General features: G+C 38.5%; 6 protein-coding genes, 1 long non-coding RNA gene and 1 other non-coding gene across 15 annotated transcripts; 2 read left to right on the forward strand and 6 right to left on the reverse strand.

Moving 5' to 3' along the window:
• Nucleotides 1–16: 16 nt before the first annotated feature.
• On the reverse strand, nucleotides 17–11,365 carry LOC124337184 (adhesive plaque matrix protein-like). 4 transcript variants are annotated; one of them, XM_046791280.1, is made up of 4 exons: nucleotides 11,226–11,365; nucleotides 11,044–11,145; nucleotides 10,536–10,973; nucleotides 17–157 (listed from the first exon to the last, which is right to left on the reverse strand). In XM_046791280.1, the coding sequence occupies exons 1-3, from the start codon at nucleotides 11,229–11,231 to the stop codon at nucleotides 10,536–10,538; spliced, it is 546 nt and encodes a 181-aa protein (XP_046647236.1). In that variant the 5' UTR covers nucleotides 11,232–11,365; the 3' UTR covers nucleotides 17–157. The 4 variants fall into 4 exon arrangements, with proteins under 4 accessions (XP_046647236.1, XP_046647237.1, XP_046647235.1 ...); XM_046791281.1 differs by lacking the exon at nucleotides 17–157 and adding an exon at nucleotides 336–365; XM_046791279.1 differs by lacking the exon at nucleotides 17–157 and adding an exon at nucleotides 10,189–10,329.
• LOC124337757 (adhesive plaque matrix protein-like) lies at nucleotides 366–1,244 on the reverse strand. The gene is made up of 3 exons (XM_046791782.1): nucleotides 1,104–1,244; nucleotides 922–1,023; nucleotides 366–851 (listed from the first exon to the last, which is right to left on the reverse strand). The coding sequence occupies exons 1-3, from the start codon at nucleotides 1,107–1,109 to the stop codon at nucleotides 366–368; spliced, it is 594 nt and encodes a 197-aa protein (XP_046647738.1). The 5' UTR covers nucleotides 1,110–1,244.
• Nucleotides 1,843–2,447, reverse strand: LOC124337317 (acyl-CoA-binding protein homolog). Its single transcript, XM_046791423.1, has 3 exons — nucleotides 2,341–2,447; nucleotides 2,141–2,255; nucleotides 1,843–2,049 (listed from the first exon to the last, which is right to left on the reverse strand). Exons 1-3 carry the CDS (start codon nucleotides 2,353–2,355, stop codon nucleotides 1,913–1,915), a joined length of 267 nt encoding a protein of 88 aa, XP_046647379.1. The 5' UTR covers nucleotides 2,356–2,447; the 3' UTR covers nucleotides 1,843–1,912.
• Nucleotides 11,366–11,924: 559 nt separating the features above from the next.
• On the forward strand, nucleotides 11,925–16,174 carry LOC124335764 (ubiquitin carboxyl-terminal hydrolase 15-like). Of its 5 annotated transcripts, none has more exons than XM_046789208.1 (17): nucleotides 11,925–11,956; nucleotides 12,039–12,092; nucleotides 12,354–12,456; nucleotides 12,525–12,652; nucleotides 12,723–12,850; nucleotides 12,908–13,034; nucleotides 13,103–13,313; nucleotides 13,393–13,422; nucleotides 13,489–13,591; nucleotides 13,663–13,836; nucleotides 13,918–14,076; nucleotides 14,141–14,544; nucleotides 14,621–15,093; nucleotides 15,157–15,346; nucleotides 15,416–15,669; nucleotides 15,742–15,830; nucleotides 15,892–16,174. In XM_046789208.1, exons 3-17 carry the CDS (start codon nucleotides 12,356–12,358, stop codon nucleotides 16,054–16,056), a joined length of 2,736 nt encoding a protein of 911 aa, XP_046645164.1. In that variant the 5' UTR covers nucleotides 11,925–11,956; nucleotides 12,039–12,092; nucleotides 12,354–12,355; the 3' UTR covers nucleotides 16,057–16,174. The 5 variants fall into 5 exon arrangements, with proteins under 5 accessions (XP_046645164.1, XP_046645163.1, XP_046645165.1 ...); XM_046789207.1 differs by having other exon boundaries at nucleotides 11,933–11,963; XM_046789209.1 differs by lacking the exons at nucleotides 11,925–11,956; nucleotides 12,039–12,092 and adding an exon at nucleotides 12,107–12,177.
• Nucleotides 16,175–16,404: 230 nt separating this feature from the next.
• LOC124335944 lies at nucleotides 16,405–17,093 on the reverse strand. The gene is made up of 3 exons (XR_006916963.1): nucleotides 16,887–17,093; nucleotides 16,676–16,723; nucleotides 16,405–16,514 (listed from the first exon to the last, which is right to left on the reverse strand). It is a non-coding gene; the product is annotated as an uncharacterized LOC124335944 (long non-coding RNA).
• LOC124338724 lies at nucleotides 16,993–17,068 on the reverse strand. Its single transcript, XR_006917965.1, has one exon. It is a non-coding gene; the product is annotated as a small nucleolar RNA Me28S-Am982 (small nucleolar RNA).
• A 96-nt stretch (nucleotides 17,094–17,189) lies between the features above and the next one.
• Nucleotides 17,190–18,424, reverse strand: LOC124335943 (60S acidic ribosomal protein P2-like). The gene is made up of 4 exons (XM_046789451.1): nucleotides 18,306–18,424; nucleotides 17,545–17,719; nucleotides 17,395–17,487; nucleotides 17,190–17,336 (listed from the first exon to the last, which is right to left on the reverse strand). Exons 2-4 carry the CDS (start codon nucleotides 17,714–17,716, stop codon nucleotides 17,257–17,259), a joined length of 345 nt encoding a protein of 114 aa, XP_046645407.1. The 5' UTR covers nucleotides 17,717–17,719; nucleotides 18,306–18,424; the 3' UTR covers nucleotides 17,190–17,256.
• Nucleotides 18,425–18,590: 166 nt separating this feature from the next.
• Nucleotides 18,591–20,133, forward strand: LOC124338073 (lysophospholipase D GDPD1-like). Its single transcript, XM_046792124.1, has 5 exons — nucleotides 18,591–18,967; nucleotides 19,034–19,215; nucleotides 19,283–19,503; nucleotides 19,571–19,804; nucleotides 19,876–20,133. Exons 1-5 carry the CDS (start codon nucleotides 18,792–18,794, stop codon nucleotides 19,996–19,998), a joined length of 936 nt encoding a protein of 311 aa, XP_046648080.1. The 5' UTR covers nucleotides 18,591–18,791; the 3' UTR covers nucleotides 19,999–20,133.
• The last annotated feature ends 50 nt before the right edge of the window (nucleotides 20,134–20,183 follow it).

A 20,183-nucleotide genomic window follows, 5' to 3' on the forward strand; every position in this document is an offset into this window, starting at 1 on the left:
GCGATGATGCAACCAATTGAACTGTATAAAATAACAATTGTATTTTCTCTCATTTCAATATCAATATTGGTTCATGCACAATAAAACAAAAATTGTTCTGAATTGTTCCGCATTTAAATTATTCATGTTGGAAAATGTTTGAGAGAATTAAGAGAACCTAGTATTTAGGGGGCTTTTTGATGTGTTGAAGTAATGGACTAGTATATTAAAACAAGAATAAGAATGATTTTTTTATTGTAAAATTTTATTTGATAAATAATTTGGACTTCTATAGATCACCTACAATTGCCCTCATATATCTTTGACTCCCAATTTTACATTAAATTAAATTCGTGTTGACAATTGTTTGAATGAATAAAGGGGACCTAGTATTTAGGGTAGGCAGGAGCGGGCTTGTAGGCGGGGGCTTTGTAAGCGAAAGCGGAGTAAACAGGAGCTTTGTATGCGGGAGCGGAGTAAGTGGGAGCCTTGTAGGCAGGGGCGGGGGCTTTGTATTCGGGAGCCTTGTAGGCGGGAGCGGGGTAGGCTGGGGCTTTGTAAGCTGGGGCGGGGTAAGCTGGGGCAGCAGGATACGCTGGGGCTTTGTAGGCCGGGGCAGAGTAGGCTGGGGCGGGGTAGGAAGCAGCCTTGTATTTGGGCTCTTCGGGGTACTGGGCTTCGCCTTCGTATTTCACATCGGCGTTGTATCCGGAAGCGTCAGCCTTGTAGGAGACGATTTGGGTGCGGCCATCGGGAAGAGCAACACGGTAAGATCCGGTGACGACGTTGTAGTCGGATTTCTCAGAGTGGACAAAGTCGTTGTAAGATTCCTTATCCTGAACGTCGTATTCGAAGCTGTAGGGCTGGGGGGCCTGAAAATGTCGTAATCCAATTGAAGATTTAGTTTATGTTATAATTATCTTGCATCATCAGCAGACTCACATAAGTGACTTCCTCGTATTTAGCTTCGTATTTAGGTGCGTATTCGGCAGCCTTGTAAGAGCTGGCGGCAGCAACAGCGAAAAGGGCAGCGAGAACGAAGAACTAATAAAATACAAAGGTATACATTTATTTTTCTATTAAAATTATTAAAGATGATTGAATAACATTCTTTGTTTTCTTACCTTCATGTTGGAGATGTGAGGAGGTGGTTGAGGCAGCTAGAGAACTGATGCATTTCTGTTGGCCGTTCAAGCGTTTTATACCAAAATCTCTAGCGTTCCTGTCGACTAGGCCAGACATGTGTAAATTCATGGGCGAATCGGGTGGAGCCGCACTGCTCGGTGGGGATTTTCTTCTTGTGAAAGTGAATGGAGAAGGGCGAAGGGGCGACGGATATTATTACGAATATAGTCTTTCGGAATGGACCCTAAATAATTTCTAGGTTGAACGACTTGTTCCACATTTTTTTAGTTTTTGTATTTTATATGTATTTCAAGTTCATGTGATTTAGTCTTGTAAATCAGAAATAAAGCAACTTTATAAGACTTCAAAAAGATAGGATTTTTTTATTTACCTAACGACTCTTCTTTGTTTAATTTTGATTTTCTATATATTTAACATATCTCATATTAATCAGCTACCTCTTTTGAATTTTAAGCCCCTATTTTTAGTACGAAAGGATTAAGATAGGGGGAAGCTCTTATAATGTAGAATCAAAATAAATTTTCAAAAGTGATGTCAGTCTTCTTCACCTTTTGAATGTGGGTTTGACGCAAATTTCTTTCATAGCAGGGGCTTATAACTTGTATTTATTTGTTACCACCCAACATGGAACAGAGTGAAAGTTCGGGAGATTGGGCAAGTGGAAGAAGAGCTTAACTCCATTTTCCCCTCCGTTACATTTTTCTCCAAAAACAGATATCATGAGTTCACGACCGTGTAATATGATCCAATTACAGAATAGCACAGAGCATACGTCCTTGTCCTCTCATCATGCACCATACTTTGCCACCAACTCTGCAGCCTTAGCAACATAGGCGTCCTTGGCAGCTTCACTGGACATGCCTTTCTTCGATTCCCAAGAATCCCATTTAGCTTTACCTTTTAAATCCAACATGCCGGGACGAGCTGTAAAACAAATATCGAGATTGCACATATAGGTATAAAGTCTGTGAAATTAACAACTGAAGGTTTCAAAAATTATGATAGTATTACTAACCGACATTCACATCTCCAACAGTGGCTTGTTTAAACAAGGCATAGATTTCTTTAAATTCGTCGGTCGTTGGCGTTGCTTTCAAAGACTTAATATCCTCGGCAGCTTTGTTGAATTTCTGTAATGAAGAAAAGTAAAATTCTCGGCACTAAAAACAGTTTACTTTTCGAAAATGTTGATGCGCAGGAAAATAGGCTACTTACTTCATCGAGAGACATTCTGTATGGTGTCGGGAAATCAAAATGGACAGCGTTAAGGGAAAAGTACAAACCGAAGGCTTTCAAGGTTTTTCTTATACTGGACGGAGGAACTATCGTACTTGATACCCATATTGATTTACTCACTTCGACTTTGGCTTCTTGTCACATATACTTTATCAAACGATGCAATCAGATATAGCTCTATATATTTTCAGCAACCCCTCTTAATCTCTGAGAAGCGTAAGATATGCATAGCAAAAATAGCATACCCAATAATAACCAATCTATGCGCGTCTTCAATTTAGTCCTTTAATATGTCTAATGGTAATGAGACCCAAAAAGTGTTTTTCTTTCATATTCTAATAATCATATTATTTCCTAAATCAGATTGTTTTCCCCGTTGGGCGGCTCACATTCCGTCGAACGCACAATTTGATGAAATCACATCGAAAAGCGACCAATAAGAATAATCAAAGAAATAAAATATGTCTTCTGCTTCAGCCGACCTTGCCGTAGGAAAAAAGTTCATTAATAAACTTCTCTACGTACAGGATGTGAGTACGGAAGTCGACACCGTCAGTGAAATACCGGAATTATTTCTTCAATATTTTGGTCACCAAGATGACGACAGAAAAGTGTATGATTTGAATTTTGCCCAGTATTTAAAGAGTTCAAAGTCGAATGTGCAAATTCTGAAACCTTTGTTGCAAGACATTGTTAGATGGGTTTGGGTCTACTCCAATCCTCTTACATCTAGTGTGCAATCAAACAACGTCTTCATTCATGCTTTCGTCATTTTCAGAACGGAAAACTCGACTGACGGTAGCCGCGTACGTGGTGGTCTCTCGAAAAAATGGCATTTACCGGCATTTACATTATTCTGCGTCAATCGTCGCCCAAACAACCGACTGAATCGAATGTTTTGAATAAATTTACCGACTCTGAAGGATCTGAAGTGATTAAATATGGGTAGCCTACAACGTGCAAAAGAAAAGTCTCATGTGGTCCCATGCTAAGACTCGAGCCGACGAAAGCCTTGGCAAGTGCTGTAGGCAATCACGCAGCGCTCTCCACTTTATTGGCGGCTCTATGGGATACGAGTCAAGTGAGCACAGCGTACAATCTCCTTACTACAAACTGTCAAAATTTCGCATCGTTCGTATTCGAAAGGGCTAATGGCGAAGGGAAAATGTGATCGACTGTAACAAGCGGTCTAGTTGATAGATTTCAACACACCATCCAGAAAGCTGCTGCTGGCTCCGCCTTCGACCCAGATGCAATCAAGTTACAGTCACATTCTAAATTGTGATCAAATGGATTGTTATAAAGCGATCATCGATAATGATTTCGCGGAATTTACACGTCTAGTGGAGAAATTTACAACAGACATTAACAGTGCCGACTCTCAAGGCTATACCCTCCTGGAATGGGTACAAGCTTTTTCTAGAAAAGATATGGACGGAGGAGAAAAATGCCACCAGTAATAATTCATCGGATCAGAATAATGTTCTCTACATAATTTTACAGTATCTAAATTCATACGAAGAATTTGATTTTAGTGGAACAAGTAATGGCGGCGGTGTGGTGAATCACACGAACGGCACGGTTCTGCATTTGGCTTTGTACGGAGAAAAATGGGCAGTCGTTGAAAAGATTCTAGATGAATGGGATGGTGACATCAATACCACCAATTCTCTTGGTGAGACCCCACTTCATTTAGCTACTAAACTTAAATGTCGAAATCAACTATTTGACAAACTTCTAAGTAAGGCAAACTCAGAAATTGAAGTTGATCTATGGATGTGTGCGGTTCAACTCCTTTACACTGGGCACTATCCGAAAGATCACCGTCGAAATTTAAAATCAAAATGTATTTGGAAAAGAGTGCAAACCTGAATCAAAAAGACTCGAATGGAAATATACCAGTTGATCTATTCAATCTGATTCTAGATAAGACATCACGCGACAATGAGCACAATCGCACTGCTCTATTCTGTGCGCTGAATTCAAAATCAAAGATAGCAACCAAAAAGTTGCTAAAGGAGAGTGACGATTTTGTTGACGTACGCATCCGGAATAGAAGCAACCAGACACAACTCCTCATTGCCGCTTCTTGGCCAGAAATTCCAGTCGATTTGTTTGATTTTATTATTGACAAATTTATTGATGTCGTCAATGAAATGGACGTTGACGGGAAAACTGCTCTCGACATATAGCATTAGACTTCAAATCGAAGAATGCAGAGAGCAGATTAAGAAGAGCACAGATGTTAAAAAAAAAAAAAAAATAAATACTAGATTTAGAATTTCAAACTTTTATCCTGTACGCTGAATTGTGAAATGAGAGTGCGCACGTAACTCGTGCTGATAGGTTCACTCAACATTCTTTCTTCAAATTAATAAATTTCCCCGGGGTATTTTTTGTTATCATCTGTGACAACAATTGACTTAAAAATCATTATCTCATCTTTGGTCAGCTTCAATCGTCATCACGTACCTGACTAATACGAAAATCAATCATGAAATATTTTAAATGTGTAGCAAGTTCTGGTTTTATCTGCGTTTTTTTTTTTTTTTTTTTTTTTTTTTTATATTAAACTTGTATGCTACGGCTTCATTGTGATAAAGGTGTGATCAAGGTCCCACGCCAAAAGATAATATTTTTAGTATGATATATATTACATTGTTGGTAATTAGGTTGGCGCAGTTCGTTTCCTGCGTTTCTGACACAATGGCTACGTTAACGACACTCATCCACTTCCCCAGGACAAAAGTTAAAATCTAAGTTACCCAACATGGAAATAAGCTTCGTAGCTTTTCCAAGCATCACCACCAACTCGGTGCATCTGCTTCCATATTTTAAAAATAAGGTATAGTAGCTAAAGTTATCACAGTTTAGCACTAATTCTAACCTAACATTCTCACTGGTATTTATATCTGATCTCTGATGCGTAATTATAAAATTTTTCAGAAAAAAGAAGAACTATTGGCATTATGCGCCAACCCAGTAGCCACCAAAGGCAGAATAGAGCGACTGATTCACCTTGTCCAGGACCTCGACGTCGACATTAACTGCGTCGACGTCGATGGAAACAATCCGTTACTCCTGCTATGTCGGACGAATCGATGCAGCGATCTTTTCCCTTGCATTCAGTCTCTGCTATTATTGTGTCAACGACAAATCAACATTAACCATCGAAATCTGAAGGGATGGAACGCTCTCTTGCTACTCTGTCGCTATCACGCAGACGAGAATCTTGTTGACCTATTCCGCTTGTTGATTCAGCACGGAATAGATTTAAATGCCAAGAACGACGACGGATGCAATGCCTTGTTGCTTCTGACCCGGGTAAAAAATTTCGCTTGGTCCAATGTTGCTGCCGAGCCAAAAGCAATGGTTGGTCCAACATTGTTGCCGCACAGCGGACCAGGCATGGTTTAATATTGAAGCCAATATTGATCATCAATATTCTACCAATATTCTACCAGTTCATAATTACAATATTGATCACCAATATTGTACCAATGTTCTACCAGTATACACAATTAAAATATTGGAACAGGCCCGGGCCGATGTGCGACTCCGATCTGGAGCCAATAATGGAGGAAAACAACATTGGTCCACTATTACATTCACAGTAACAGGTTACCAACATCTAGCCAGTACTGGTATTCCAATATACTCCACCATATGATTCTGGGTTTAAAAAAGGTGGCAGGTACCGATTCTCTCCCAAGTATCGGGGACTACCGGAATTCCAGAACTGGTTAACTGTTGATGATCGTAGGATATCCAACATATCGAGTAGCTTTCGAATATATGCCATTCTTTGTTGCGTTAATCGTTAATTATGTTTGCCTATTTAATAATTTTTAAGAAAGATGATTTAGAAATTTATTTATAACCATTTATTACCTTTTTACCTAATTCTGGAATTGAACCATGAACCATCCTGAGATCCGCTCACTAGATGAACACCTTACCATTGTGCCAAATGATGTCACACATAATTCAATAAAGAGATTCCATATCGACATTTCAGCTAGCATATCAGTTCCAATGCAAAAATTTTGGTTCGAGTCATGAATTATATTTGTAAGGTGAAGTTGGTCTTCGTTTGAATTGGTATAAAATGCAGTTTCGATACACTATAAATTTTTGACTTAACCGAAACTTCCACATGGACTCCAATGACGTGTCCGTTATTTGGAGAAAATTATTTTAAATATTTTTGGAAAAAATAATTTTAGGACAATAACTGCCTAAAAAAGGATAATAAAATGCCTACAACCGGACATAAATTCACCTTTAGATAGGCAATTAAGAAGGTTAAATTGAAAAAGAAAACCACTGACCAGTGAAACTGTAGCTGAAATCTCTAACCACTAGACCATTTCTTGATACAAATTATCAAGTTTTTGCTATCTTCATTGAATCTTAGTATAAAAAGTACCCTGTCTTCTGAAATTTTTTCGTCCCCAGTAGTCGGAAATGTAATATTATATTGTTCTCACGTCTGTAAAAATATCTCAACAAACTTTGACTGTGGTTGAACATTAGATACTCCACACAAAATCACTCCAACGAATACATTTTCAGTTGTTTAGAAATATCCTGGCTCAATTATTTGGCATTAACTTGTTTTACCTATTTTGCACTAGATTTGGAATTCAGACATTGCTGGATGTAGGCTAATAATATTGGCAGTTTATTGGGTTGACAATTCAAAGCCGATTCAAGTGTGTTGGTTACATGGTAATCGCTATTACATATCGGGTGTGTTTTCTTGTTTTTGTGGGATGTGATTTGAAACCGTTTTAATCTTGGCGATTACTTATTGATATCCGTATAACATTTCGGTGTTGGTAGAGTGCCGGTTGGCCGAATGGAAACTTGGATTTCATCAGGCTAATTCCTACATAACCTTGTCCCCATGCTGTTTTCAGATCGTTCTTTAACTATTGAATTAACGTAAAGAAATTCAATATTTGAAGAATGTTGGTTTCCCGATAGTACACTTGTATTTCCTCAGTTGGATTTTTAAGTTTAGCGCAATGTTGTACTTAGCTCGTCATTTGATTGAAAAATTTCGATTGAAAATTCATTATTAACGTAATGTTGGTTTACCGATGTAAGACTCATATTTTACGATTGAATTTGTAAGCTGCGCCCTATGCTAAACAAATGTTGGAATTCATCTACTGCATAATTTTTAGTAATAAATTGTTGGTCGAATATTGGCAACGACTAGTTTTTTCGTATTGGATTGGCAAGCTTGACCATATGCGGTACCAACCTCTCCATTTTAGTTTTGGGCTAAGCTGAGAAAATCAGTGTTAGTGAAATGTTGGTTTCCCATTAAGAGAATTGTAATTGAACTGTTGAATTTCTAAACTTGTCCCTATGCTTAACTAATCTTGAAACTCTTTCATTAGAAATGAAATGTTGGTTGCATATTGGTTAAACGCGATGCATACAAATCGAAAACTCAGAGTTGCATAGACATTGGATTGGGATCGGGGTATTTACATTGGTTAAAACTGACTATCTAAACTTGGCCCAAAATTCATATTGACTTGGCTTTTTGAAAATGAAATTCCATTATTTTTCCAGCCGTGGCCCAATTTCAATTTATTTATATAGATTAACCAATGCAAACCGACCCAAAATGAACATAGGTTTCACATTGGTCAACATTGTTTGTTGCCCGGGTGAGTCGCTACTACAACAACGAAAATTTACTTGAAATCTTGAGCTTGTTGTTCCAGCATAGTATCAATTTCGATGTCAACTGCCGGACCGATTTCGGGAGCAACTCTCTGAGTTTATTGGTCCGCTATTACAGTCACGAGAAGCAGACGTTATCCGCTTGCTCATTTCCCACGGAATCAATATCAATTCGAAAAACAACGACATGCGCACCCCCTTGATTATCCTGTGCCGCTTTCGTGGGTCGCAAGACCTCATCGACTGCGTCCGGCTCTTGATCGAGAACGGAGCGGACGTCAATTGTGCAGACAGCGGGGGCTGGAACGCCCTGCAATTCATCTGCAGAAACTATTGCAGAGAAAACGTGATCGAAATCGTTCGCTGTCTCTCGGCCGTTCCTTCCCCTGCAAAGATTATCGGCTGGAGAACCAAAAGCGGAATTACGACGTTGGAAGCATTTTCACGAAACTGGAGCGGGAGGCTCCACTCTTTATTGGGCGAGCTCTCGGCCGGTATCAGCTTACGTTTAGACATGCAGTCGATGGGACGAATAATTCTGAATGCATCGTTGTTAGGTTGTCCTCATTCCGTCAAAAAGTTGATGCTCTATTTGCCAGCTGTTCCCATTGACGTTAATTATAAAACCCCATTGGATTACCTGGAAGAAGTAGCTACCCAATCGTTCAGTCTATGTAAAGAGTGCTGCCAAGACGACGAGGATCTTAATCAAGATTGTATAATCGAACTTCGAGACATGTTAGAATTTGCGCCTCGGTTTTTCGTCCAATCGCCACATAAGAAGAAAGAGATTTTTTACAATAAAGTCACTTATAACGACATTTGCACTTATCGGTACGAAAGTCGACCCAGGCACATTTGGGTTCCGTCTTACCAAAAGTGGCTCAGTCTCTTGTCTGCTTGGCACGACAGCAACACCATCTCGATGAAGAAAATCAACGACTACTTGGACAAACATTCTCACCCGAGCTACGACAACCATTACTTTTGTAAATGGTGTCAAGTAAGCCGAGATGTTGACGCTTATCTGATTAGGCTCCTGCATAAAATTAAAGAAATTGACCCACTTTTCGAGACCGAACGGTACTACATGTGCGGAAGTTCTTCTGAAAAGACGGACGTCTTTCTGCCTTGTGAATTGTGAATTGAATTGTCGTTCTTAAACATTTCCGCCAGTCAGCCCCGAATTGTAAACAGGTCGTCTACGCTGGAACGTGTCGTGAAGCGGATTCATCACTAGAGGCTGACGAACCGATTAATTCCAGTAGTTTACTTCGCCACTTTACCCAATTAGTGGACACGGCTAAAGATAGTGTGTCCAGTGTCCACGTCTTTGGTCCAATAGTCGGGTACGGTGAAACTTGCGTGACGATCCATTTTCTGTACAGAGGTCGATATCCACCAGCCATGAAAGCCAGCGTCGATATCACCGTGGACGTCGACTTCTGCAAAGAGCAATCCAATAATGTAACGGCCATATTTCCCAAATGGTGCTCAATCCCTCGTCACGTGCCCGCCTTTCTCGTTCCTTACCGTCGCACTGCAGGCAGCCATTGGCAGATAACTTATCCAACCGTGGAGAGGGATTTGTTACTAAGCGCTGGAGAATGTGTGGCCAGGGTCTATCAGCTCCTTAAGCTTTTATTTTCGCTTCAAGCCCATAAGACCAAGCAAGACAGAAAGTTAGATATTCCGCGAAAGATTTGCCCGTCTTCTTACGCTATCAAGACTTGTTTGATTGAGTATTTAGTTTTCCACAGCCCGCCACCTTGGGAATCGAAAGATACCATTCGACACGCTATCGGTGTATTGAAGCAGTTCCCAATGAACTCTTCGGAGATGAAATCTTTTTTTGATAACAGCATGTTTGTCTACGAAATTTCCGAGAAAAGTAGAAATTTCGTTTCAGAAGTTATCTCCAAGTTGCTAAAAATGGAAATCTAACTCACTGTCAAAATAAAACCCATATTTTGCAGTTTCTGTGAATTGAAATATACATTTCGGATTTTTTTTCATTAACTTGGCAATTAAATTTTAATGAATTTGGTTTCTCTTCAATTGATTTCTTTAAAACTATTTCTCCGTCAACCCGACACATTCGATCCATCGCGATAATGCAACCAATTGAACTGTATAAAATAACAATTGTATTTTCTCTCATTTCAATATCAATATTGGTTCATGCACAATAAAACAAAAATTGTTCTGAATTGTTCCGCATTTAAATTATTCATGTTGGAAAATGTTTGAGAGAATTAAGAGAACCTAGTATTTAGGGGGCTTTTTGATGTGTTGAAGTAATAGACTAGTATATTAAAACAAGAATAAGAATGATTTTTTTATTGTAAAATTTTATTTGATAAATAATTTGGACTTCTATAGATTACCTATAGTTGCCCTCATATATCTTTGACTCCCAATTTTACATTAAATTAATCATGTTGACATTTGTTCGAAGGAATAAAGTGAACCTAGTATTTAGGGTAGGCAGGAGCGGGCTTGTAGGCTGGGGCTTTGTAGGCGGGAGCGGTGTAAACGGGAGCTTTGTATGCGGGAGCGGAGTAAGCAGGAGCCTTGTAGGCAGGGGCGGGGGCTTTGTATTCGGGAGCCTTGTAGGTGGGAGCGGGGTAAGCTGGGGCTTTGTAGGCCGGGGCAGAGTAGGCTGGGGCGGGGTAGGAAGCAGCCTTGTATTTGGGCTCTTCGGGGTACTGGGCTTCGCCTTCGTATTTCACATCGGCGTTGTATCCGGAAGCGTCAGCCTTGTAGGTGACGATCTGGGTGCGGCCATCGGGAAGAGCAACACGGTAAGATCCGGTGACGACGTTGTAGTCGGATTTCTCAGAGTGGACAAAGTCGTTGTAAGATTCCTTATCCTGGACGTCGTATTCGAAGCTGTAGGGCTGAGGGGCCTGAAAATGTCGTAATCCAATTGAAGATTTAGTTTATGTGATAATTATTTTGGATCATCAGCAGACTCACATAAGTGACTTCCTCGTATTTAGCTTCGTATTTAGGTGCGTATTCGGCAGCCTTGTAAGAGCTGGCGGCAGCAACAGCGAAAAGGGCAGCGAGAACGAAGAACTAATAGAATACAAAGGTATACATTAATTTTTCTATTAAAATTATTAAAGATGATTGAATAACATTTTTTGTTTTCTTACCTTCATGTTGGAGATGTGAGGAGGTGGTTGAGGCAGCTAGAGAACTGATGCATTTCTGTTGGCCGTTCAAGCGTTTTATACCAAAATCTCTAGCGTTCCTGTCGACTAGGCCAGACATGTGTAAATTCATGGGCGAATCGGGTGGAGCCGCACTGCTCGGTGGGGATTTTCTTCTTGTGAAAGTGAATGGAGAAGGGCGAAGGGGCGACGGAAATTATGAATATAGTCTTTCGGAATGGATTCTAAACAATTTCTAGGTTGAACGACGTTCCACATTTGTTAGTTTTTGTATTATGTATTTCAAGTTCTTGTAAGTTAGTGAAAGTTCGGGAGATTGGGCAATAAAACAAAAACTGTCCTGAATTATTCCGCATTTAGTTGCTTCGTTAGTTACGCCAAATTAAAGATTTTTTAAAAATAGTTTCGTTGCTGCCGAAATAAAAATATTACTAATTTAATATTGATAAGCACAAGGTAACACTATTTAAAAAAAAGACACAGAAACTAAAATTCAAATACCGTATATCATACGGTATTTATAAGATTAATATAAGATTTTTTTAATTCTTGCTTGAAAAGAAAATTTCACGTTGTAAATCAAAGACGGAACTTCTGCCGTTGGTGCCATCTACTGGATGAGTACGAACTACTTAATGAACAACCTGATAGATGGCGATGACTATGCCTGTGATAACGGATTTCTTTTCTGGCGAGAATAAGGTTAAACGCCGGTTAGTGGTTAGTTTGTCAATTAACACAGTCTTATATTCACATAAGAAACAACGTTTCTGACATCGCGTTATCTGTTATAAGGTTGTGATTGGATACCGTTCAGCGTTCAGCTGTGTTACTCAACGAAATTGGTTGGTAGGTAACTAGGCACATAGAGATTACGTGTGGAAATCAGTGCCTCGGAAGAATCGGTCCCGAAATGCATTGAGCCCGTCATTAAGTAGTCGCTACTGTATTTTGTTGTTAACATTTCAATGTGCTCGTGTTCACGAAATTGGATTTGTACACGATATGTTACACATGGTGCCCAAGAGTAGATGACATCTGAATTTTTAAAATTGATTAGATTAAAATAGATTCTGCAATTTTTAAAGCTCATTTTTGCTTTCATAACAGACATGGCTGAAGGAACTACTGCTTCAGGAATGTCCGAGACTACTAGTGAATGCAGTCAGGTCAAAGATCTGATGGATCAACCCTTAAGTGATGGTGACACTTGGTAAAAAAAACAACAGAAGTAGGAAGTTGTGTTTTACATCAGTTATATCACATATGCTTACATTATAGGTATCTGATTGACCTTCATTGGTTCAATTTGTGGAAGAAATATGCCGGGTGGGATAAGTGGGATTCCAGCAATGTTGGAGATCTTACTAACCATCCTGGAAATATTGATAATTCAGTTCTCATGAAAGGTAACGACAAATAATCTATTTTCTTTTACAAGTTCTGCTGAAATTTGAAGTATTTATGATTTTTCTATAGAAAACTCCAAGGAATTGAAAGAACATTTAACAGAAGATATTGATTTTGCTTTGGTCCCTGAACCAGTTTGGAAGTTGCTTTTTCAGTGGTACCAGCTTGCTCCTGGGCAGGAACCCATAGCACGAAAGGTACATTATAGTGCCACAAAATTGACTGAAAATTAGTTTAAAAATTAATTTCTTTAGGTGGTAGATCATGGAATGTTAACAAGTTACTTGAGAGTTGAAATCTACTTAACTGAGCTTAAATTAGCTAAATATCCTGAAGTAGAGAAGACACACCTACAGAAATTCAGCAAAAGAGACACACTTGGTACAAATATTTAACTTTCACACTCATTGGTGCAGCACAAAATTTAACCACAATAATTTTTCTTTTAGAAAATGTTGAAAAAGTCCTTAGGGAGGTATTCCAGATCCCTGAAAATACAAATATTCATCTATGGACAAAATCCAGCAATCAGACTTATGAAGAACTACCCATGAAAAAGCAATCAATCCAAGAACTAAGCCTAATGAGCAATCAAACCTTAGTGGCTGAAGTGCAAAATGAGGATGGATCTTGGCCGCGAAAGTCTTCTTATTCTAAAAGGTAAGTTTCAATCTTTAAATGGGTCTTTTAAATTTAAAAGCAGATTTCGATAAGTTATTTGTATACTTTCGTTTTACAGATCAACCGCCGTTGTAGCTTATTCATCCAAGTAAGGCCTCATGTGAGCTAATTCTCCAGCTTATTTATAACTTTTCTACCCTTAAAATTTTTTTAGTCGCTACAGCGATGGAGATTCATCGAGTTCCCGTTCCGTACAACCGGGTCGTTGTGGGCTAAATAATCTGGGAAACACTTGTTTTATGAATTCTGTGTTACAAGTAGGAATCAGATTTTAAAAATTGTATTATTTGAATCATTTCAGTGTATTAATAATTGGCAAATTTTTTAGTGTATGTCAAACACTCCGCCAATTCAACGCTATTTTCTAGAGGAGCGTCATTGGGCTGAATTAAACAAGGAGAATCCTCTGGGCAATCAAGGCGAAATTGCGAAAGCATTTGCCGATCTTTTAAAAGCAATGTGGTCTGGTCAACACCATTCCTTTCCACCTAGAGCATTCAAGGTATTATGATTTCTGTAAACTTGTTTAAAAAAATTTTTCTTTCATAACCGGTATCTAAATATAAACTTCTAATTGGATTAGTTGCAAGTCGGTAGATTTGCTCCGCAGTTTTCAGGGTATCAGCAACATGACTCACAGGAATTACTAACCTTTCTCCTGGATGGCTTACACGAAGATTTGAATCGGATTTTGAAGAAGCCTTACATTGAACTCAAGGACGCTGACGGGCGTTCAGACGAGGTAGTTTATTGTTTCACTTGCGATGTTATTCGTTATCTTGAATGTTTTTGAATTTCTATTTTAGGAAGTGGCTCGTGAAGGTTGGGAAAACTACCGAAAACGTAACGATTCCGTGATAGTTGACCTCTTCCATGGATTGTTGAAATCAACATTGGTCTGCCCGGAGTGCAACAAAGTCTCGGTTACCTTTGACCCAACTTGTTATTTATCTTTACCAATGCCAGTGAAAAAGGAAAGACCAGTCGAATTATATTTGGCACGCTTAGACCCTGAGGTGAAGGCTATGCGCTATCGAGTGATTGTGCCGAAAATGGGCACAATATTAGATTTGACTGAAGCCTTATCCAAGCTCTGTGGAATTCCCGCTGATCACATGATTGTAGCTGATGTCCATCAGCATAAATTCCACCAGATCTTTACAAACGAAAGCAGTATTTCTCAAATCAGTGAGCGTGATGTCATCTATGCGTAAGCTTTAGTCAATCTTCTTATAACTAAATGAATAATCGATTAATCATTGCCTCATTGGCGCATGTTTTGACAGGTATGAATTGCCGGAAAAACTGGGTACACCTGGCACTTGCTGTCTGAGTGTCTATTTAAAAGAAGTGAAAACAAGGAACAATTACGGATACGGCAGCATGTTCGGTGTTCCCTTTATTCTTCAAGTGCCTCGTGAGGGAATGGACTACGATAAGCTGTACCGGCTGATAATTACTCGGATGAAACGTTACTTAAAAACAGTAGATGAAGATCCAGCAGCTCCAACATCAGCTGATGCGGTCACGAATGTGCCGTCTAGTATCCCGAACTCTTGTGAGAGTGAGATGGACACTGAAGAAGCCGACTTATCCCTCGAAAACGGCAATGAAGCGCATCCCATGGAAACCAATGGAATAGAGCCTGTTGCAAATCAGTCCCAACCCAAGCGAATCTTCACTATGGATTTGGTCAACTTAAGCGGGAATACGAGCCTTGGCAAACTGAAGCAAAATGGAAAACCCATTTCTCTTGCTGGTAAGTTGGCTAAATTAAATTTATATTGCTTGAATAATATTAAAGCAAATGATATTTTTGCAGCCAAAAACTTCTTAACCTGCGAATGGGAACCAGCTGTTAAGGAAGCTAGTTATGACGCCGAATCTGCCGAAGACTATAATGAAGATGCATCTTCACAACAAAGAGTAAATGTTAAAAAGCAAGTCCTTCAGCTTAAGGAGTGCCTTGAAGTTTTTACTTCTATTGAACGTCTTGGGGCTGATGATGCATGGTATGTCTTCGTACGTTTAACCTAAAATGTGTAAATGATCTAAATCTGTTCATCTTCCCATAACAATAGGTACTGTCCTTCCTGTAAAAAGCATGTGCGAGCGACTAAGAAATTTGACTTGTGGTCTTTACCCGAAGTCCTTGTCATTCATTTAAAACGCTTTTCGTACACGCGATCCCTGCGAGATAAATTGGATACGTTGGTAGAATTTCCAACTCGCGGATTGAATATGGCCCCTTATATTATCGATCCGAACCCGACGGATGCCGTTTACGATCTAATCGGAGTCTGTAACCATTATGGAGGACTGGGCGGCGGTCACTGTAAGTTGAAACCTCTTGAATTATTACGTTTTTAATTCAAACAACGAATGTCACCTTTAAACTTTTTTTCAGATACTGCGTACGCTAAGAACAAAGATGATGGAAGTTGGTACTACTTTGATGATAGTAGTGTCTCTGAATCTAGCGAGGATTCCGTCTGCGTAAGTCAATATTTTGATACCATGATTTATCAGCCGGGGTTAAATATTTTATTCTTTGTAGACGAAAGCTGCCTATGTTTTGTTCTATATTCAGCGGAACCAAAATAGCCGGTGGATTGATAATGTAAGACCTCCATTGACAAAGTCTTCCCCAGCACCCGTCCACAAGACGCACGCGAAGCGAAATTCAGCAAATGACAGCGAGGAGGAAATGGACTCAAGTTGATTGCACCTATTTGTTTTATCGCTTTCAATGCTAGTCCTTTCTCGTGCTGTGCTTTGTACAGAGCGTTTGGGAATGAAACTTGTTGGATATTTGGTGTTTATTACACATTACCATTCAATTATGTATTAATTTTTTTTTAATTCAAATTTATTAAATTAATTTGCTTCACTAATGTTGAATAATTGATAAAATTTGATTTAATTAGCAATAAAAATTATTGATGGAGCATTTTATTAATTTAAAAAAAAATTAAAAGATGTGTAGAGATTTTTTTTCAAAACATATTTATTATCACATCAAATTTCTAAACTTAATGAACAATATCTTCATAGTAAGAACTGAAATGAAAAAACATATTTATTGTCATCACATCAAATTTCTAAAATTTATGAACAATATCTTCGTAGTAAGAATTGAAACGAAAATGACGTCCCCGGTGTTTTCCTACTTTTGCATACCTGAAAATAAATTTTAGAATTAGTAACATTCATTGTATAATCGACTACGCGATGTAAATTTACTTCAGTAAAAATATAATCGATCATTACTATCAGTCGAAAGATGGTGAAAAATGTTTCATCATTGAATAACTGTAAAATAAAATTTATTTAATAATTACCTGTAATTCACAGCTTTCTTCCCCATTGACCTCGTCGAACGGGAAAACCTATCAGAAAGAACAGTCGTTAAAGAAAGAAGATAACATCGCATTTTAACCAAAATTTTATTTATCAGGCAAAAGGAATGCATCACAAAGTCTCAGTCGAAAGATGGTGAAAAATGTTTCATCATTGTGAAAAAAAGCATGTAAAAAATGAATTGATTGTTACCTGCATTGCACAGCATTTCTAGTCGATGACCGCAGCGACCGAAAACCTAAACAAAAGTTGTAATCCTTAGAGAAGCGAATTATGCGGCGCTATTTTTCTTACTGAAATTATGCATCAGGTAAAAAAATATACCATCACAAAGTTTCAGTCGAAAGATGGTGAATAGTGATTCATCATTACAATATCAAAGAAGCAAATTAAAACATGACATACCTGTGTTCTTCACCAGGGCAAGGTCTGCTCATACCGGACCTAAAAATCATTAAGCTTCAAAGTAAACCTAACTAGTAACAACAAATAAGATTCAATTTGACATTTCAAAATGTATTTCCCACAGCTGTCAACAGTCAGAAATACTGAAATGAAGGGTTTAGTCAAAGAGACCGAAACCCATGTCATCATCCTCCTCTTCGGATTCTTCCTTCTTCTCCTCCTTTTTCTTTTCCTCAGCTGTATAATTTACAAAATGGTTAAAATTGTTAATCAAATATGAAAAATTTAACCTTACCCTTGGCTGGGGCAGCTCCACCAGCTGGAGCAGCAGCGGCAGCAACAGGGGCAGCACCACCACCAGCAGGCATGGAGGCAAGTTTGGCTTGTCCTAATCAAGAAACATGTTAAGTCAGTGAAATATGACATAAGTGTTAGTAGTGATTACCTTCAGCGATCAAAGTCTGGAGGCTCTTGCCCTTGAGCTCGGCGATAACTTTGCTGAGCTTGTCGGACTCAGCTTCGATACCAACAGAGCTCAAGATCTTCTCGATGTTCTCAGCATTTGGGTTTTCATTGCCTCCCAAAGCAGCAAGTAGGTAAGCGGCGACGTAACGCATTTTCTGTATGAAAATAAACTCAATTAAATTCAAGTCTGTAAAAACAAAAACTATGTCTTAAATCTTAAATGACACATCAGACAGTACGAATACATGAACTTCCACCGGATCGTAATCCTCAAGTCATATACTATCATCATTAAACAAATGAATTAACACAAGAAATATCTTAACAACTACTTATTACTAACTTAAACAAGAATCTACAGCATATACAGTACAAAAGTGTGACTCAGGAATTGGATCCGTGTCTTTCATCATCAAAATCAGATGAAATACTTTTTCTCATCATCGTCACGAGTTGACTGCACAACTAATTTGAATTACTTGAAAGCAAAGAACAACTAGCTTCAGTTCGCAAAGTCTAATATTTTAGGATGTTTGAGATTTTTACAGATGAAAGCTCTACTCATGAGTTACCCAAGTCCGGCATTTGCCGCCTTTCACTCATTGACAGTGTGCCAGAAGTTGAATGGAAATGCACAAAATGTCGAAATTTTTACGTTATTCTAGTGACTGTTGACAGAATTTTTAAAACTAAATAACTAGAACTTAACACTAACATTACTTAAAGACGTAAAATACTCACAAGTCTTGAAGACACGAAACGTGCTATCCGCTGTAATGAAGATAGGTGATAGTGTAGTTTGGTAAAAAAGAGCCTAAGTAAACGAGAGGGCGCTTCAGTTCATGGTTGTAATGCTGAGCTGCAACTTCGGAGTTGATTAAAATTTTATATTTTAATACCACATATTGTTGTATAATTTCAACTAGAATTTAATGAGTTCGTTTTTTGAAAATAGATTAATAATTATATTTTGTATGTGAAAATGTTTTAAAGTATAATGACAACCCTCTGGTGCAGCAGACTGCAGCATTGATTTGTTTAGAATTTTGCGGTAAATAACACTGCAGCAAATCTTTTTACTATGTTTCAGCTCTCATAGCGCATACTCGATTTTGTCGTATCATTCTTGATATGGGAAATTAAATATCAAAGTCCAACCTTTGCATGGTTCTTTGCATTCTGTCCCCCAACTAAGGATCATTCCCCTGTTTAAGTTATTCCCATATAATGGCGTTTCTCTCCGTTTTACTTGCGAGTTTTAGTTCCTACGCCATTACGTCTTTAGTATTGCTTCACTACCCCCAACTTCTTCACAAGCCCAAAACGTCCAGAAAAATCAAACACATTAGTCACCGAGGGGGTGCAGGTGAAAACTATGAGAACACCTTGACCGCTTTTGCTCAGTAACTTATTAACTTTTATATTTGCATTTAATAAATACTTTTGTGACAGTGTATGTTTCATTTCAGTGCTGTTAAACTTGGAACGGACATGCTAGAACTTGATTGCCACATAACAAAGGATAAGCAAGTTGTTGTAGCTCATGATCCATCATTGTTGAGAATTGCTGGAATTGATGCACTTATTGAAGATCTTAATTATCATCAACTTCCGCTCATTAAAACAAGCCTGAATATTGATTTTGAACCTGGTAATTATTTATTCAAACTTTGTTTTTTAATGGTAATATTCATAACATAGGATTTCACTTATTGCAGGCAAATATTTTACTGGAGAAGAGGATGAAACCCATCGCAAAATTCCGCTTTTGAAACATGTTTTTGAGTCATTCCCCGGTGTGGTAGTGAACATTGATGTTAAACAAGGCGGTGATGAGTTGATAGAAGAAATTGACAAGCTCATTACTGCGCACAACAGAGAAAAGTCAACCATATGGGGAAGCTTCAAAGAAGAATCTAGCCTAAAGTGCTACTATCAGGCAAGTTTTCGTAATAATGGTGTGAATTTCATCATTTACGTTTAATAACGCAACAAATTTGACGCAGAATCCGGAAGTCGGGCGCTATTTTTCGTTGACGGGAGTTCTCAAACTTTATTTGTACTTCTTTACGGGTCTTCTTCCATTTATTTCACTGAAAGAAACGCATCTTGAAATTCCTCTCTACACGTCCAAAGAAACTAGTCACTTGTCTCGGCGTCAACAATTAATTCTGCGGCTTGCAAAGTTCCTAATAATCCGACCTGCACTTTTTCGGCATCTGAACAAGCGAGGAATTCCGGTAATCTAAATTCATCCTTTTGTCTTTTATATGGGTTTCCAATGAAAGTCACGTTTTTGTCTTATAAATAGACTTACGCTTGGGTGCTAAACACGGAAAGTGAGTTCCAATTGGCTCTTGATGCCGGAGTCAATGGAATTATGACTGACTATCCAAGCAAGCTACGCAACTTCTTTCTCAATCAATGTGGTTAATCTATAAATAATCAGTATCGTATCGTAACAAGCAGCACAACAGTATTGTCAAGACCTTTCGGTCATTGTTTGATTTTATCCGTGTCATGGAAAATTGTAGAGCTTTCAATACAGCACGCACATTCTCGACTGCAATTACCTGTGCTTACCGTCATCACGCCTAGGTTTTTCTATCAAAAATTGTT

The sequence above is a fragment of the Daphnia pulicaria genome, chromosome 4, assembly GCF_021234035.1.
Source record: "Daphnia pulicaria isolate SC F1-1A chromosome 4, SC_F0-13Bv2, whole genome shotgun sequence".
Taxonomy (NCBI): Eukaryota; Metazoa; Arthropoda; class Branchiopoda; order Diplostraca; family Daphniidae; genus Daphnia; species Daphnia pulicaria.

Coding starts and splice junctions, on each gene's coding strand:
- LOC124337757 (XM_046791782.1), bottom strand. Junction 852..921: donor AATACGAGGAAGTCACTTAT/GTGAGTCTGCTG, acceptor CGACATTTTCAG/GCCCCCCAGCCCTACAGCTT.
- LOC124337317 (XM_046791423.1), bottom strand. Junction 2,050..2,140: donor TGTTGGAGATGTGAATGTCG/GTTAGTAATACT, acceptor TTTGTTTTACAG/CTCGTCCCGGCATGTTGGAT.
- LOC124337184 (XM_046791280.1), bottom strand. Junction 10,974..11,043: donor AATACGAGGAAGTCACTTAT/GTGAGTCTGCTG, acceptor CGACATTTTCAG/GCCCCTCAGCCCTACAGCTT.
- LOC124335764 (XM_046789205.1), top strand. CDS start 12,212: ATGTGCTCGTGTTCACGAAATTGGATTTGTACACGATATGTTACACAT. Junction 13,314..13,392: donor AAGTCTTCTTATTCTAAAAG/GTAAGTTTCAAT, acceptor TTCGTTTTACAG/ATCAACCGCCGTTGTAGCTT. Junction 15,347..15,415: donor CTTGGGGCTGATGATGCATG/GTATGTCTTCGT, acceptor CCATAACAATAG/GTACTGTCCTTCCTGTAAAA.
- LOC124335943 (XM_046789451.1), bottom strand. CDS start 17,716: ATGCGTTACGTCGCCGCTTACCTACTTGCTGCTTTGGGAGGCAATGAA. Junction 17,488..17,544: donor CCAGACTTTGATCGCTGAAG/GTAATCACTACT, acceptor TTTCTTGATTAG/GACAAGCCAAACTTGCCTCC. Junction 17,337..17,394: donor TGGAGCTGCCCCAGCCAAGG/GTAAGGTTAAAT, acceptor TAAATTATACAG/CTGAGGAAAAGAAAAAGGAG.
- LOC124338073 (XM_046792124.1), top strand. CDS start 18,792: ATGGCGTTTCTCTCCGTTTTACTTGCGAGTTTTAGTTCCTACGCCATT. Junction 19,504..19,570: donor GCCTAAAGTGCTACTATCAG/GCAAGTTTTCGT, acceptor AATTTGACGCAG/AATCCGGAAGTCGGGCGCTA. Junction 19,805..19,875: donor TGAACAAGCGAGGAATTCCG/GTAATCTAAATT, acceptor TCTTATAAATAG/ACTTACGCTTGGGTGCTAAA.